This window comes from Ceratosolen solmsi, unplaced genomic scaffold (assembly GCF_000503995.2).
Source record: "Ceratosolen solmsi marchali unplaced genomic scaffold, CerSol_1.0 scaffold1, whole genome shotgun sequence".
NCBI lineage: Eukaryota > Metazoa > Arthropoda > Insecta > Hymenoptera > Agaonidae > Ceratosolen > Ceratosolen solmsi.
The window spans coordinates 9895971-9909238 of NW_011948415.1; the positions used below are offsets into that span (position 1 = coordinate 9895971).

General features: G+C 35.6%; 1 protein-coding gene across 6 annotated transcripts in view; it reads right to left on the reverse strand.

Moving 5' to 3' along the window:
• Positions 1-13268, reverse strand: part of exd (PBX homeobox extradenticle) — a 55011-nt gene that overhangs the window by 15913 nt on the left and 25830 nt on the right. For all 6 annotated transcript variants that reach the window (XM_011507888.1, XM_011507890.1, XM_011507886.1 and 3 more), the window contains exon 4: positions 2704-2957. In XM_011507888.1, the coding sequence (XP_011506190.1) occupies positions 2704-2957 (254 nt within the window). The remainder of the gene's footprint in view (positions 1-2703; positions 2958-13268) is intronic.

A 13268-nucleotide genomic window follows, 5' to 3' on the forward strand; every position in this document is an offset into this window, starting at 1 on the left:
AGAGTTAAAACATTTAAATGAGATAAAACGCGTGTCTATGTTACACACGTAAGAAAAGACTCCTTTACTGCGAATTAAATGCAATCATGTTGTCTGATAAGAATATTGGAAAGCTTAAGAATATTACAGTAATTGTGGAACTCGAGCTTTTCTGAGTATTATTGGACTTTATAAAACAAAAATAACCAAGGAAGAAATACATAAGGACTATTGATTAGTTGATCAAATCTATATTTAAGAAGACTACATAGAATATAGTCACAGGAATATTTCGTATTTCCATACAAATATGAATAGTAATTTGGACAGAGAGTGAAACTAAAATGGACATTTTCATTTACTCAGTACTTATACAATATAATTGAATTAAATAAAAAACTTATATGTGTATTTCTTAATAATTCTAGGAAAATTGAAATTAATATTTAATTCTGTTATTCTACATGAAATACAATATTTTCTTACTACACAATACGAAATAGTATTTCAAGTTTTCAAAATATTCAGTTCTGTCTTATCGATTGGAAACAGCGAAACTTTTATATTACATAGAAGAAAGACATTCCACGCCCAAATCAAGAACAAAAGTTCCGATCAAAGAATGCATTTCAATTTTTATATGCATATTTCCGCAGTATTTAGTATAATTTTATTGGCGAAAAGAACATTCCTATGCTAGTAAGTATCGATTTATAGTTCCATCGAGGCAGAATATTGAATTTGTGCCAACGATGCAATTGTGCATATATATGACTATCTAAGTTTGAAATATGCATCGAATTGAGCGCCGATAGTGAAATCTTGCCAAAAAAAAAAAAAAAAAGGGTAATCGAGTTTGCTACCGTTTATTTAACGAAATTTATAATTTGCGTTTTAATATATATATATATATATATATATATATATTACCTGTTCAAATTAGTGATAACGAACCGATGACATTAACCAGTAGAAATAAAAAAAAAAAATGAACTAGAAGGCCGTAATGATAAGTTAATCATGGATTTAAGAAGTTTATTATAAGTAAATGAAATTGAACAGATTAATGTTACATTACAAGGTAGATAAATCGATTTCTCATATAAAATTATTTAATATTCTACATATCAAATATAAGAGCTTTACTATCGAGTTTTTAATTCTAAAAATATTTACCTACATGTACTTTACCAATTACGTTAACAATTTTAATTATAAACTTATGTAAAACTCAGCTTTACTATGTAATAATAAAAACAAAAAATAAGCATTTTAAAAGCATTTTGAGTTGTCGAGTGCATACAGAAATACGATTCTTTATCTCTCCTCCTCCCCTCTCGATGTGCTGCATTCGTTAAATCCGTGCCAGACGGTAGCTGGTTGTGATCACGCGATCGCATTAAATTCATGTGCGTCTATTTCCGTAGCTGTCACGCCATTTTGCATAGCCATGCAGGCATTAACCCTGTATAATCTTTAGCAATTTATGTGAAATCATAAACACGAGGATTCATCTTTATATATTTTTGTAATTTAAATTGTTAAAATAAAAAAAGAAAGAGAGAGAGAGAGAGAGAAAGAAGACGGAGGGGAAAATAGTAAAAGGGGGGTGAGAAAAGCCAAAAACAGAGAGAAAATGAGAAGGAGAAAAAAGTATCGTAATAAAATATTACTTGTAACAATATGAAAATCTGCATTTTTATTTTTATAACTAAGTGAAACACGTTTTGAATTATTTGCAATTTCAACAAAATTGTTTCAATCTCGATTATTCATTTAATGATTTGCATTATGATTTACATTTTAAATTAACATTACTTTATTTTCACAATTTCATAGTTACTGTCAAATTTTAAAGTGGATTAAATTACGGAAATATTCTTCTCAATGAGATTTTATTATCATTAAGTATACATAGAGGTAAATTTATATTATTATAAAAAAAAAAAAAGAAGCAATTCATTTAATGACTGTTTTGAATAATAATACAATTGATATTTTTAACCAAAATTTGCATTGTAAATTATCAGAAGTTGGTACATAAATAAAAGAACTTTATAAAGTTTAAAAAAGATTATAATTTAGAATTATAAATTTGTTTGAAAACCGAATTGAACATGAAATATTTAATATTTTGTGAATACAAAATTTCTAATTAAAAATATAAAGAAATGAAATATTTTTACTATTTTTCAAACAGCGAGATTGATCATTAATATAGAATAAAGTTTATTTAAAATAATGAACTTTTATCGGTGATTGTATTTTAGTTAATGAAATATTTAGACTCTATCGTTCATATTCCGTTGGTGCAATATTAAATTCTGTTCAATACAATAATGAAAATAAGAAAAGGGATAGCAAAGAAGTACTAACCCACATAAGGACCTTAAGTATTGGATTATTATCATGATGCTATTAATTTTGATATGTAATATTCTATAATAATCTGGTATCTGTGATAATCTCGCTAATAAATTTTTAGACCATAAAAAAACTATAATTTACATTATAATCTCGCTATGACGGTAAATATGGTTAATGCGAAGCGATAATCACAATTCTGATTATAAAGAGAAGGCCAATTGGTATATACGTTGTTTAGCAGACCTAGTTTAGTTTTCTCGTTTTGTAAATAAGAATATATGCCTGTACATCAAGAAATCCAGGCATTGAGCTGCCTACGTCATATGTTTCCATTCGGACATAAAAAAACATTCGTACCTGCTCGTATTTCTCAAGCTCCTGGTGATAGATTTGCCTGATCTGGGCAAGTTTGGCGCGGTAGTCCGAATGCTCGATGGCATTGTCCGGTTGTCCTGGTGGACCTGCGGCCGCAGCAGCGGATGCCGAGGCTGCAGCACCGGCACCGCCGCCCTTCTCCGGACCAGCGACACCTTCGGCGATCAACATGTTATCCAGCCTCATCAGCTGAGGATCTGGGGGCTCCTCCTCCTGCGTGTTTCTCAGCGACAAAACTGCAATACGAAGAAAGTTTTGTTCAGATAAGGATGCGTCTTCTTATGTTTATGCGCTTCAAGACTTTTTTAAATTCTTTATTGTGATTTATTGCATGACTATAATTCTTTTTTTTTTTTTTTTTTTTTTTTTTTTAAATGAATGAATAAATGTAAAGATTAGATAATCGATTATTCAACTTGCGGATATCTGTATAACAGGTATTATAAAAACAAATACTTGAAATAATATAATCGATTTATATTAATAGATACTAATGGTGAGTATATTATATATATATATATATATATATATATATATATATATATATATATATATGTTTCATTGATAAATATTAATTTTGTTTCTAAAATAATTTGTAATAATGTTTTAGTTTTACTATTTCTTCTCCATGGTCAAAAACTTGCAGATAATACAAAATGTAAAAGAATAGAATAGAATGTTAGAAACTTGCGCGGAGCATTGTTAATTTTAAAATCATTATACTCCGGATGCAGCACTAATAAATTAAAAAACGCGATAAGCTCTATCCTCCCTTTAATCTCCCACCATTCACATATCCGAGCTCACATCGGATCTCTCATTCGTGCTAGTGGTCTGCAATAAATAAAGCCGCCGAGAATGAGCGAGCACAGCGGCACTAAGACAGAGGGAGCCGCTGTAAAGTCGCAATGTAAATTAGCAAAGGGATCTTAGCACGATCGGAGCCGCAATAAAAACCTCGTATTAGTCGATCGCAAAAGCCATAGTCGAAAAGACCAGCGCACCTACCACTGAGTCCCACGTAAATGGATAAAGAGAAGGAGAAGAGAAAGAAGGTAAGCCGGAGCGGTAGTTGCTCGTCGGTGGGATATTTACCGATCGTAAAGGAATCAATTCTCATCGTCGAAGCCACCGGATATGTACGTGCGCGCATCAAAGTATCCCACCTTCAAACCCCCCTCCCCACAACAACCTCACCGACTAGTCTTCTTGCACGGTTTTGCGCGTACAACTTCTTGCACACGAATACTCGGAGGCTGACTGTACACCGTAACAGTGCTTTTATCGTACTTTTACGGTACATGATGGAGCTGGATGAGCCGTAAAAGCAGGAGGAGTGGTTGCTCCCTCTTTATTTCCACCTCCTCCTATTCGCATCCTTTTCACTACCGTTTCTTCCCGATTCACCATCGGCCTTTACATGCAATGCGTCCATGACGCGAGCCACGATTAAAACTTGCACGCTGAGCTATTTCATAGCCCGACGAATATATATATATATATATATATATATATATATATATATATGTGTGTGTAGATATGTGTGTATAAATATATATGGATTAAATGCCCGGGATGAGCCCGTTAAATTAGCGGATTACAGTGTACTTGTACGAGGCGGGATTTGGCCATCGCTTTCTCCGTCTTTGCTTATCAACTCTCGACTAATAAGTATTCTTAATTGGAATTCTTTATGGAAACAACAAATGGATTGTATAAACGAAATGACAAATATTAAAGCCTTTTTTTTATTATTACTCGAGATAAGTAGCTAAGTAAGTAGAAATGCGAAATTGGATTATTTAATTGCACGTGCGTGTCATTATTTCTACTTCGTAGCATAAAACTAAGTGAATATCGGACACACGTACTTGACAAATTTTATTCTTCAAATTTTCATAAATTCAATTCGAAATAGATGAAGAAATATTGTCTGCTTTATTTGTATTATATTACTCTTGATACTCGTTCGATAGTGGTTAATAATGAGCTTCCAATAGTGGCAATCCAGGAGAGCTTTAAGAATGATAAGCGAAAAACTTTATGTACGAGACCTCATCCCTTGCCACATATTAATGTATCTTACATCGTTCATATAAAACAAGATTCCAACATCTCGACAATGTAAAATGTTATCTAAATCTTCAAACCTAATTAAAGCTATTGACGGCAGTTTTATGGCACACTTATTAGATAAGGTATATTCTTTTGTGTACTGATAACGTTTATAATATTGGTGATAATTTTAATGAAGTTCGTTCGTAAATGAAAAATAAGCAATTGCAAAAAGTTGCATCGATTAGTTTACAGTGGTGCCTTATAGTATCGATAGAATTTAAATGCGAAATTATATTGCACACTTTAAGCATTTATAACTGTGTATTAATATAATGTAATTTTCTCTGTTTAAAATCTTACAATATAATAACTCGTAATTATTGTTCGAAAATACGATTTTCTTTTCTTTATTTTTTTTTTTTTTTTTTTTTTTTTTTTTGACGCCAGTGAAGAAACTGTAGAATATTCATATCATAAAGCCGTAATTCAATATTGAGTTCCATAAATATTGGAATATTTCCATGAAGATATTTCCTGAAAAAACGAAGTATAATATTTCAAATATCACTAAGTATGGTAATAAATTTTTTATACAGCAAAACAAAGGTTATAATTAATCGAAAAGTATAATAAACTGAATATATTTCACTCAATGAATTTGTATTTAACGAAGTTGAAAATTAATTTTACTAAATTATTTATATTTATTAAGACAAATGCTGCTTATGTAACAACATATTTCATAAGATTTATTATATAAAAACAGTAACGATATAAGCATATTTAGCAAGTCTAATCATAGAAAACCAAATTTGACTCGATTCAATAAAACTCCATTCCATTACACTTTTTTTTACACACGTTTGAATAACATTGACAAGGTTTTCTAAATGACTGAAGTTTTTCCATAAGGCGTAACGTTTTCATCTAGACTTTTCCAACCATGCTGAGAAAACAAATAAGCAAAGGAAAGTAGAAGTGAGTGAGAGCGATTGGGAAGGGGGGTGGTGGTGGTGGTGGTGGTGGTAATCAGGCAGATAGAGAATAAGAAATTCTAATCTAAAAGACAGGGGGAGCGAGAATCGAATGCGGGCGCCTAATGCAATTACACGAAGTGTTACAATTAAAGCTTCTCTCAACCCTCTCCACCTTCACTCCACCCTTCGCTCGCAGTTTGCTCACAGTGCACGGGAAAAGACTCGCGATGGATCCCCTCGAGACTGCTGATACGAAAGGGTTCACGAATCCAAAAGAATGTTTTTAGTCAGACTTACTCGACAGGAAGACTCTTGATTAATGGCTTTGCGTAAAAATCCACAACGGTTGAGTGTGTTATTGTGTCTCCTTCACCTCGCGAGTGCAATAGTTTCGCACAGCTCCTCAGACAACAAGTAACTCATGTAATACGGTGTTGCCCGGTATAGTGAGGTATGGGGTGGTGGAGGGAAGATCTGGAGAAGGGAAACGGGTCGCTGCAGCTCCTGGGGGGTCCTTACAAGCACGTAAACTCACTTTTACTGGCAGTTAACGTTTTACGACTCTGACGATCTGCCGACCGACACTTGCACGCCCTCGCCCCCGCCTCTTTCCTTTTTTCTTGCGCCAGCGTTTATTGCACCAACACGCGCGAAATTATGAAAGGCAGCGATGCGTGAAGACGGGAACACGGATGTGGATGCGGTGGAGAAGATCGACGTTGGTGGTTTTACGCGAGAGCTCACTCCTGCCCTTTCCATCTAGATATTCAATGGACTTGTAGGTCCCATCACCCTGTCACGATCCTCATATCTCTCTCTCTCTCACACACACACACACGCGCGCGCGCGCGCAGAGAGAGAGAAAGCCTTTTCTCTTTATGTTCTTCATTTAATGTTAACGTAATCATTTTACTTCTTAATTAGCATCGTATTATCTTCGCTTATCAATCGAATAATTTTCTATAAGTGTATGATTTGTTAATCGAAGGCAAAAAAATTTCTTAACTCATTGTTGTATAATAATAAGTAAATTTTTTTTTTAACCGAAATTGCATTTTAAATAAAATAAAATAAAAATACAATAATATAATTTTTTTTAATCAAAATATTGCAGAATTTCTTTTTGTGCTTTAAATTACATTTTAAGGATAGGATCACCTACTATTTGCTGAAATCGATCGGGAAACTTGAAATTTTTTAAAAAACATATCAAGAGAATGCACGAGAATTGAAAACATTGTTACATTTGATAGAAATGCTAATATTTTGTTTTCTCAAGTGCCTATCAATAGATAAATGCTTTATGAATAATCAAATAGGAAAGCATTTGTAGGAGGCGAATGATAACACCGAAATAATAATATTCGTTATATGAGATTATAGTTATTCCAACTATTGTAATTAAGTACACTTTGGTGTGAAAGATGACACATACTAACGCGTAATATATACGTGGATAAGCAAATCCGCATACAGCGGAATAAAAATTTAAGTTCCAATGTGCTATATTTTTATGATAATTCACAATGTTCGGGACTAAAAAAGTGGGCGCGCGCCATTAAAGAAACAGAGACTTATCAAAAGTCGACTGTATCCGAGTTTTCTACCAACGTCACACTACGTTCATTTTCTATTATAACTACGCGTTTGAATTTTCATAGCAAAAATTATCGCATATTAACAAACGTATAATATAATAACGTTTCAATTCATTAAAGCTCGATCCTTTATAAACGACTACTTAATATAATGTTTCCCATCTCGTGAGCATTGTTAACGTTACTGTAATGAGTACGGTGAAATCATATTTAGACACTTGAATGAATAATTAGTTAATAAGCGCCTTAATCCTAATTCAAGGAGGGCCGCAAAAGAAAGTAAAGGAAAAGTTGCCGTTAAGATAGAATTATCCCGCAGAAGGAAAATAAGGCAGGAGATTACTTTGCACTTTTGCCATAAAAGCCCTCGAAAAATATACACCCGGCCATAGATCGTGAGAAAAGAGTGAATCCCAGACATCCTGGCGAATAAAAGCTAAAAGGCGCATCGCTCTGAGCATCTCTCGAAATCTTCACAAGCCCAGAGAAAACTACAACGGGAGTAATCTCGTCCGTATAGGGGTGGGGCTTCGGATAGAAAAGCACGCGAAGCGGCAGCTCTTTTAATCCGGGAGGGCGAATCCATCGGACTTCTTCCGAGGGAGCTATTCCTACTACCTGGCGAATATTCCTTGGAGACACACACGCGCGCCCGCATCCATACACGGAGAAATAGAGAGAGAGAGAGAGAGAGAGAGAGAGAGGGAGAACTATACATATATCTGTACGGAGTTCCGGAAAAGGACATTCCTTCTCTCATTCGCTCCTTCACACCAATATGTTCCACAGTACGTATATTCCAAAGCTTTTTCGATTTGGATTTCATATGTTCTAGATAATACGTAAAATAGCTACTCCCGTGTTAAATTTTCCGCTATTTTGATACTTCCGGCCTTTATACATTAGAGAGGAGCATAAAGTGTAATGAAAACGTTATGAAAATCCACTTATCGAATGTGCGGCGTCGACCGCTCGACTTCAGCGCCCTCGGAAAGTCCAATAGCATCATCCACGAGAGCCCGGCTTTGCTCTGCGCGCGCTTTTAATCTTTGGCCCGCAGAGAGCTTTCAGGGCATAAGTGGAGGAGGAGATGGGGGCCAAACGAGAAGGAAAGAGATAGAGCTCCGATTCAGCGAGACCTCGTAAATCACGGGACAGGTTGAAAAGCCGAACCGAATCGAGCAGGCCGTGCACCGGCTGCTGGGAACGACTCTACGAGCGCCCTCGGCACCGGGCCGAGGAAACGAGCAAAAGGTCGCGCGCTTTGTACGCGCATTGAAAACTTGGTCGTCGTATGAACAAACTTTACTGCGACCCACTCTGGCCCACCCTTTATTCTTTTCTGCTCGCTATGGGTAATTTTAAGTGCTCAACAATTCGTACAGCAATTTAAATGCAGACCTCTGTAAATACAGCCTGACTAAGGTGAGAGAGAGAGAGAGAGAGAGAGTACAAACAACCACCAGCGACTGCTGCTCGCTTTTAAATAGTAATTTCGCGCGTACAGCTAGAGAGAAGTCGGACTATTAAAGAATAAGATACTAACATTGTGAGTGCGAACGATACATTATTAAAGATCCTTACGGTCTAAAATAATTGAATTTAATGAAATTTCGCCTGCTTAAAATGTTTTGGGAAAGCTTCTCACGACGTACAAATGAAATTTGAATATTCCAATTGAACATTTAATTGACTTGGCAAATCTTTTGAAGCTCTGGGTAGCAGCAAGTCACTTTAGTTCTCGCACGGGAATGTCCCAACGTATGGCGGGGGGGGGGGCGTCGGCAAACATCTGAGGCACGCGCGATAGTCGCTGGCGTTGAGTGAAAATACTCGCACGACCCGCTTGATTGAGTGTATCGGAGAAGGGAGGCGGGGCCGACGACGGGGGCACATAAAATTTTACGGCCGCGAAATCGCCCAATAATTGTTACGGGCTGGCTCTGATCGTGTAAAACACGTCGTAAACGCGGGTAGTCGCAGGATGAGGCAGTGGGCAAGCAAGGGTAGACGGCGAGGCGAGAGGGATGGAGGAGAAGGAGGTGGAGGAGAGCGGAATCACGCCTCAACCCCCTTGGATAGATTGCGCGAGGCACTCTATCTGTCTATGCCTGTCGAGCTCCTGTCCTCTTGTTCACGCGTGAATGCGCCCGCCGCCAACTGCTCAACTTTACTGTCCGTACAAGCGTGTGTGCCATCATCGCTTACGAATTAATCATTGACGATCGTTCGAGTACCAGGGATTGCTCTTATTCCCGTATGGGTGTGTTTGTATTTTGTCCTTATTGTTTTTTCTGCTTTTTAATTTCCATGCCAATTCACGTAATGTGCGGGTTTCATTCAATCTAATGTTGGGATTGTCGTGGCTAGCATTAATACTTGGAACGGATTGTTTATTTAGATTTATGCGCTCTACTCGTGAATTGGCTTGTGACTAGTTACGAAGAATGAATAGTTTGAGTAAACGAAGCGTAAGGAGTTTTGACTTAAAGCATATTTATCTGCATATTAGTCATATTATATTGTACAAGCAATTATTACAAATAGTCAAATAGTTAGTTTGGCTTGAAGTGAATTTTCAATAAACTTGAGAATTTAGATATTATACTTTTCTCGTTAAATGTCAATTGATTAATAAGAATTGGTTGTATTGGACAATATATTGAAATTATTTCCCATGATTTTATGGTAAAATCAATAAATATGAATTATTCTTAATTATTGGGTGGAAATTAATAACATTCGTGTTTGTTTTCTCATAACATAATGTACTACTTTAAATAATTTTTACATAATTTTTAAAATAATATTTCAAATAAGTTTTTAGTTAATATTAAAATATCGAATGAACTCAAAATTACATTCTTATGCAAAATATTCGTTTTAAAAGGACATAAAACTTCTTTTGAGTTAGAAAAATTTTGACAATAAAAGCAAAAATTATGAAAAATACAATGGTAATTAAAATGCTTAAGAAGTGTTTTACAAACTTGTTACAAAAAATGATAATCTGATGAAATTTTAAAATATTTTCACAATGTTTTCGTTTAATTTTATCTTGCTTCTCTTAAAGTTTCCTTCTGCCTTAATAAATAAAGCTAAAAAACAAAGCAGTTTTTTAAAAATTCCGATTTTGTATAGCATCTTTAGTGAGAACACTCCCCTCAAAAGTAACAAGTTTAATACTCGCAAGAACTTCTCCAGTCAAGAAGTCTAGACAACTTCTTTTCCTCCCACGCACATATATATATATATATATATATATATATATATATATATATATATATATATAAGAATATACAAAAACAATGAAAAAACAATGTTTTTAAAGAATGACTATAAATAAGCACCCCTTCGAAATAAGTTTTGAAGTTTTGCGAGGCTTTACATTAATAAATATTACATTGGAGTTAAAATTTTAAATATTATTAAAGAACAAGAATTATAGACAAAATAATGGATACATTTATGTGACTCGTTATTATTAGAAAATATAAATAACTTTGTAGACACCACCAATGATATATTTTTTTTTTAATTTTAAACAATTGTGAACTTAGTATAAGGAGAAGCCAAACAAACGGTGCTTTTATTTTATTATTCAATCGTCTATTTATTATTACCAAATGTTTTATAAAATATTTATTACTGTGCCCATAAGTATTATTATACGGACAATTCCAAGTGTAAGAATTTATGCGCTGTAAGGAAAATTGTACCAGACCGTTTAAATTAATTTTCACATATTCCTTATGCTATTTATAATGTTGAATAAGAAATATAGATGCCGGCGTGCCAATGGTGACGTACGATCTTATAATTTGTAAATTACATAAAAAAAAACACGTGAAAGAATTGGTCTAAGAATTGCGCTATCGGTAAGTAACGAGATACATTAAAAAGTATTAAAGCCACTTCATATGATTCGGATGACGATACAGACTGGCCAAAGTAAAGGACAAAGTATGGATGGAAGGATTTCGCAGCTGGTTAAATTCATTGGTCAACGCGCACCAGCCTATCAGCAGTAACGTGCCAACCCCTGTTCAAAGTAGAACACAAACCGAGAACAAAACAGGGCGATTAGAAAAATACGCACGTCACGAGGAAAGGAACGCAGCGAATGGAGGAGATGGATGATTATAAAGCTGAAAGAGAAAGTAATGGCACGAGTTGAGTGACACTGAGGCCCGTGAGCGCGCAAATGACTGCGGCGAATTTCCCACTAGCGGTCGACGTCTCCTTGGCTCACGCTCAAGTCACAGTTCGATAGCGCCCCCGCGAGCGCCGGCGCTTCGCCCCTTGCAAAAAGTGCGAGCGCGAGCAGGACAAACAGACATAGGCGGAGAGAGAGAGAGAGAGAGAGAGAGAGAGAGAGAGAGAAAGAAAGAAAGAATGGGTGGGGGTTGGGGGAATTGGGAGTGTTTTAATGAAAGCGCGGATGTTAGAATGCCGGGAATGCCGGAGAACGGCCCGAGCGTGCCGCCGCATCTTCCTCTTCTCCAGAGCCCCAGCTCCCATCTTGATAGAGAGGGAGCGTCGTCGGTGGCGTTACCCATCTACCAAAACGGAGAAGATTAACCGAGCCTTCTCACGTCCCGCACCACGTTGCCTATAAGTACAAACGTGCGTACATTTCATTCGAAGGACGCGACGATGACGAAGACGACGACTACGCCTCTTGTAAATATACGCGCGTGGGTCGAGACTTTTATAAACTGACCTCCTTTATTTCAAGCGTTACGCAAGTCTACGTGAGAACTCATTCCTTTCCATGCGACAGTTTAACACTCGATAAGCAAATGGTGTTTAACGCTGCTGGGAATTCGCCCTCGCAAAGCCATTGATGAATACTATTGCGCGCCTATTTTTAACTAAGCTTAAAATACGATTGGACGAATCCAAAAAGATCTCGGATAGTTAGATTAACGACATTTTTAAACGAATGTCCCTGCTGGTGAAACCCTTTGGAAATTTCATTGTACCTCAACGATAAAACTCGGAGCGGTGGAGAATCGCACTATACTCTCTACGTCGAATGTATTATTCTTTTGTTATTTTATCGTTTCCTGGGTAGAATATTATAACGACGAATACGGTAATTTCTTCTTGCACTCGGTGCATTCATTCATTTTTCAGTAAATCCAAACATGAATAATAAACGTACAGACCTCCTCCCCGAATCATTGCCAAATGTTTTATGTATAAACTTCGCTAGACGAGAAGTTCATAAGGAGAACCATCTCGTTTTTATTAGCCTTTTCATCGTCGTAATCCGAAGGATAAAGGGGCATGCAATACCTAGGCACATAAATGAAAAGCGTGAAAATTGAGGAAAAGGTAATAATAAAAACTATTGCAAGGGTCCAAAAAGAGAGAAGCAAAGAGAGAAGCAAAGAGAGATTCTTATTGCCCTGACAAGGCTGGTATTTTTGCAATATACCGAGCAGGTGCACGGAATATCACTATTCTTGTTTCTATTAACAACTTACAATGATTTGTTGCTTCCTTTCATTTTGCTCATCTTCAACAGTTTACTTCTATTATTATATTCTATTATATGGTGCTTCCATATCTATGTATCATCGAATACAGAATTTTTTTTTTTAATTTTTTTTTTTAGTAATTAACATGAATGATATATCTACGTTTATCTCTCAGTGTTCTAGTATTTAATTTGCATACGAATAAACATCAAATATACGTAATATAAATTGTAAACGGAAACTTTCAAGTTACACAAATATTTCCGTTCGAAACGGAGTTATTAAATTAAAATACAATGTAATTTTATTTTCATTGAATTATATATTGCAAGTTCAAAACGAGTTATTAACTAGAATTAAAAAGACAGGGATTGTACCTATAATCAAAGGTGCCGAATTAATGGCTACAAAGAATGATTAAGGATCCC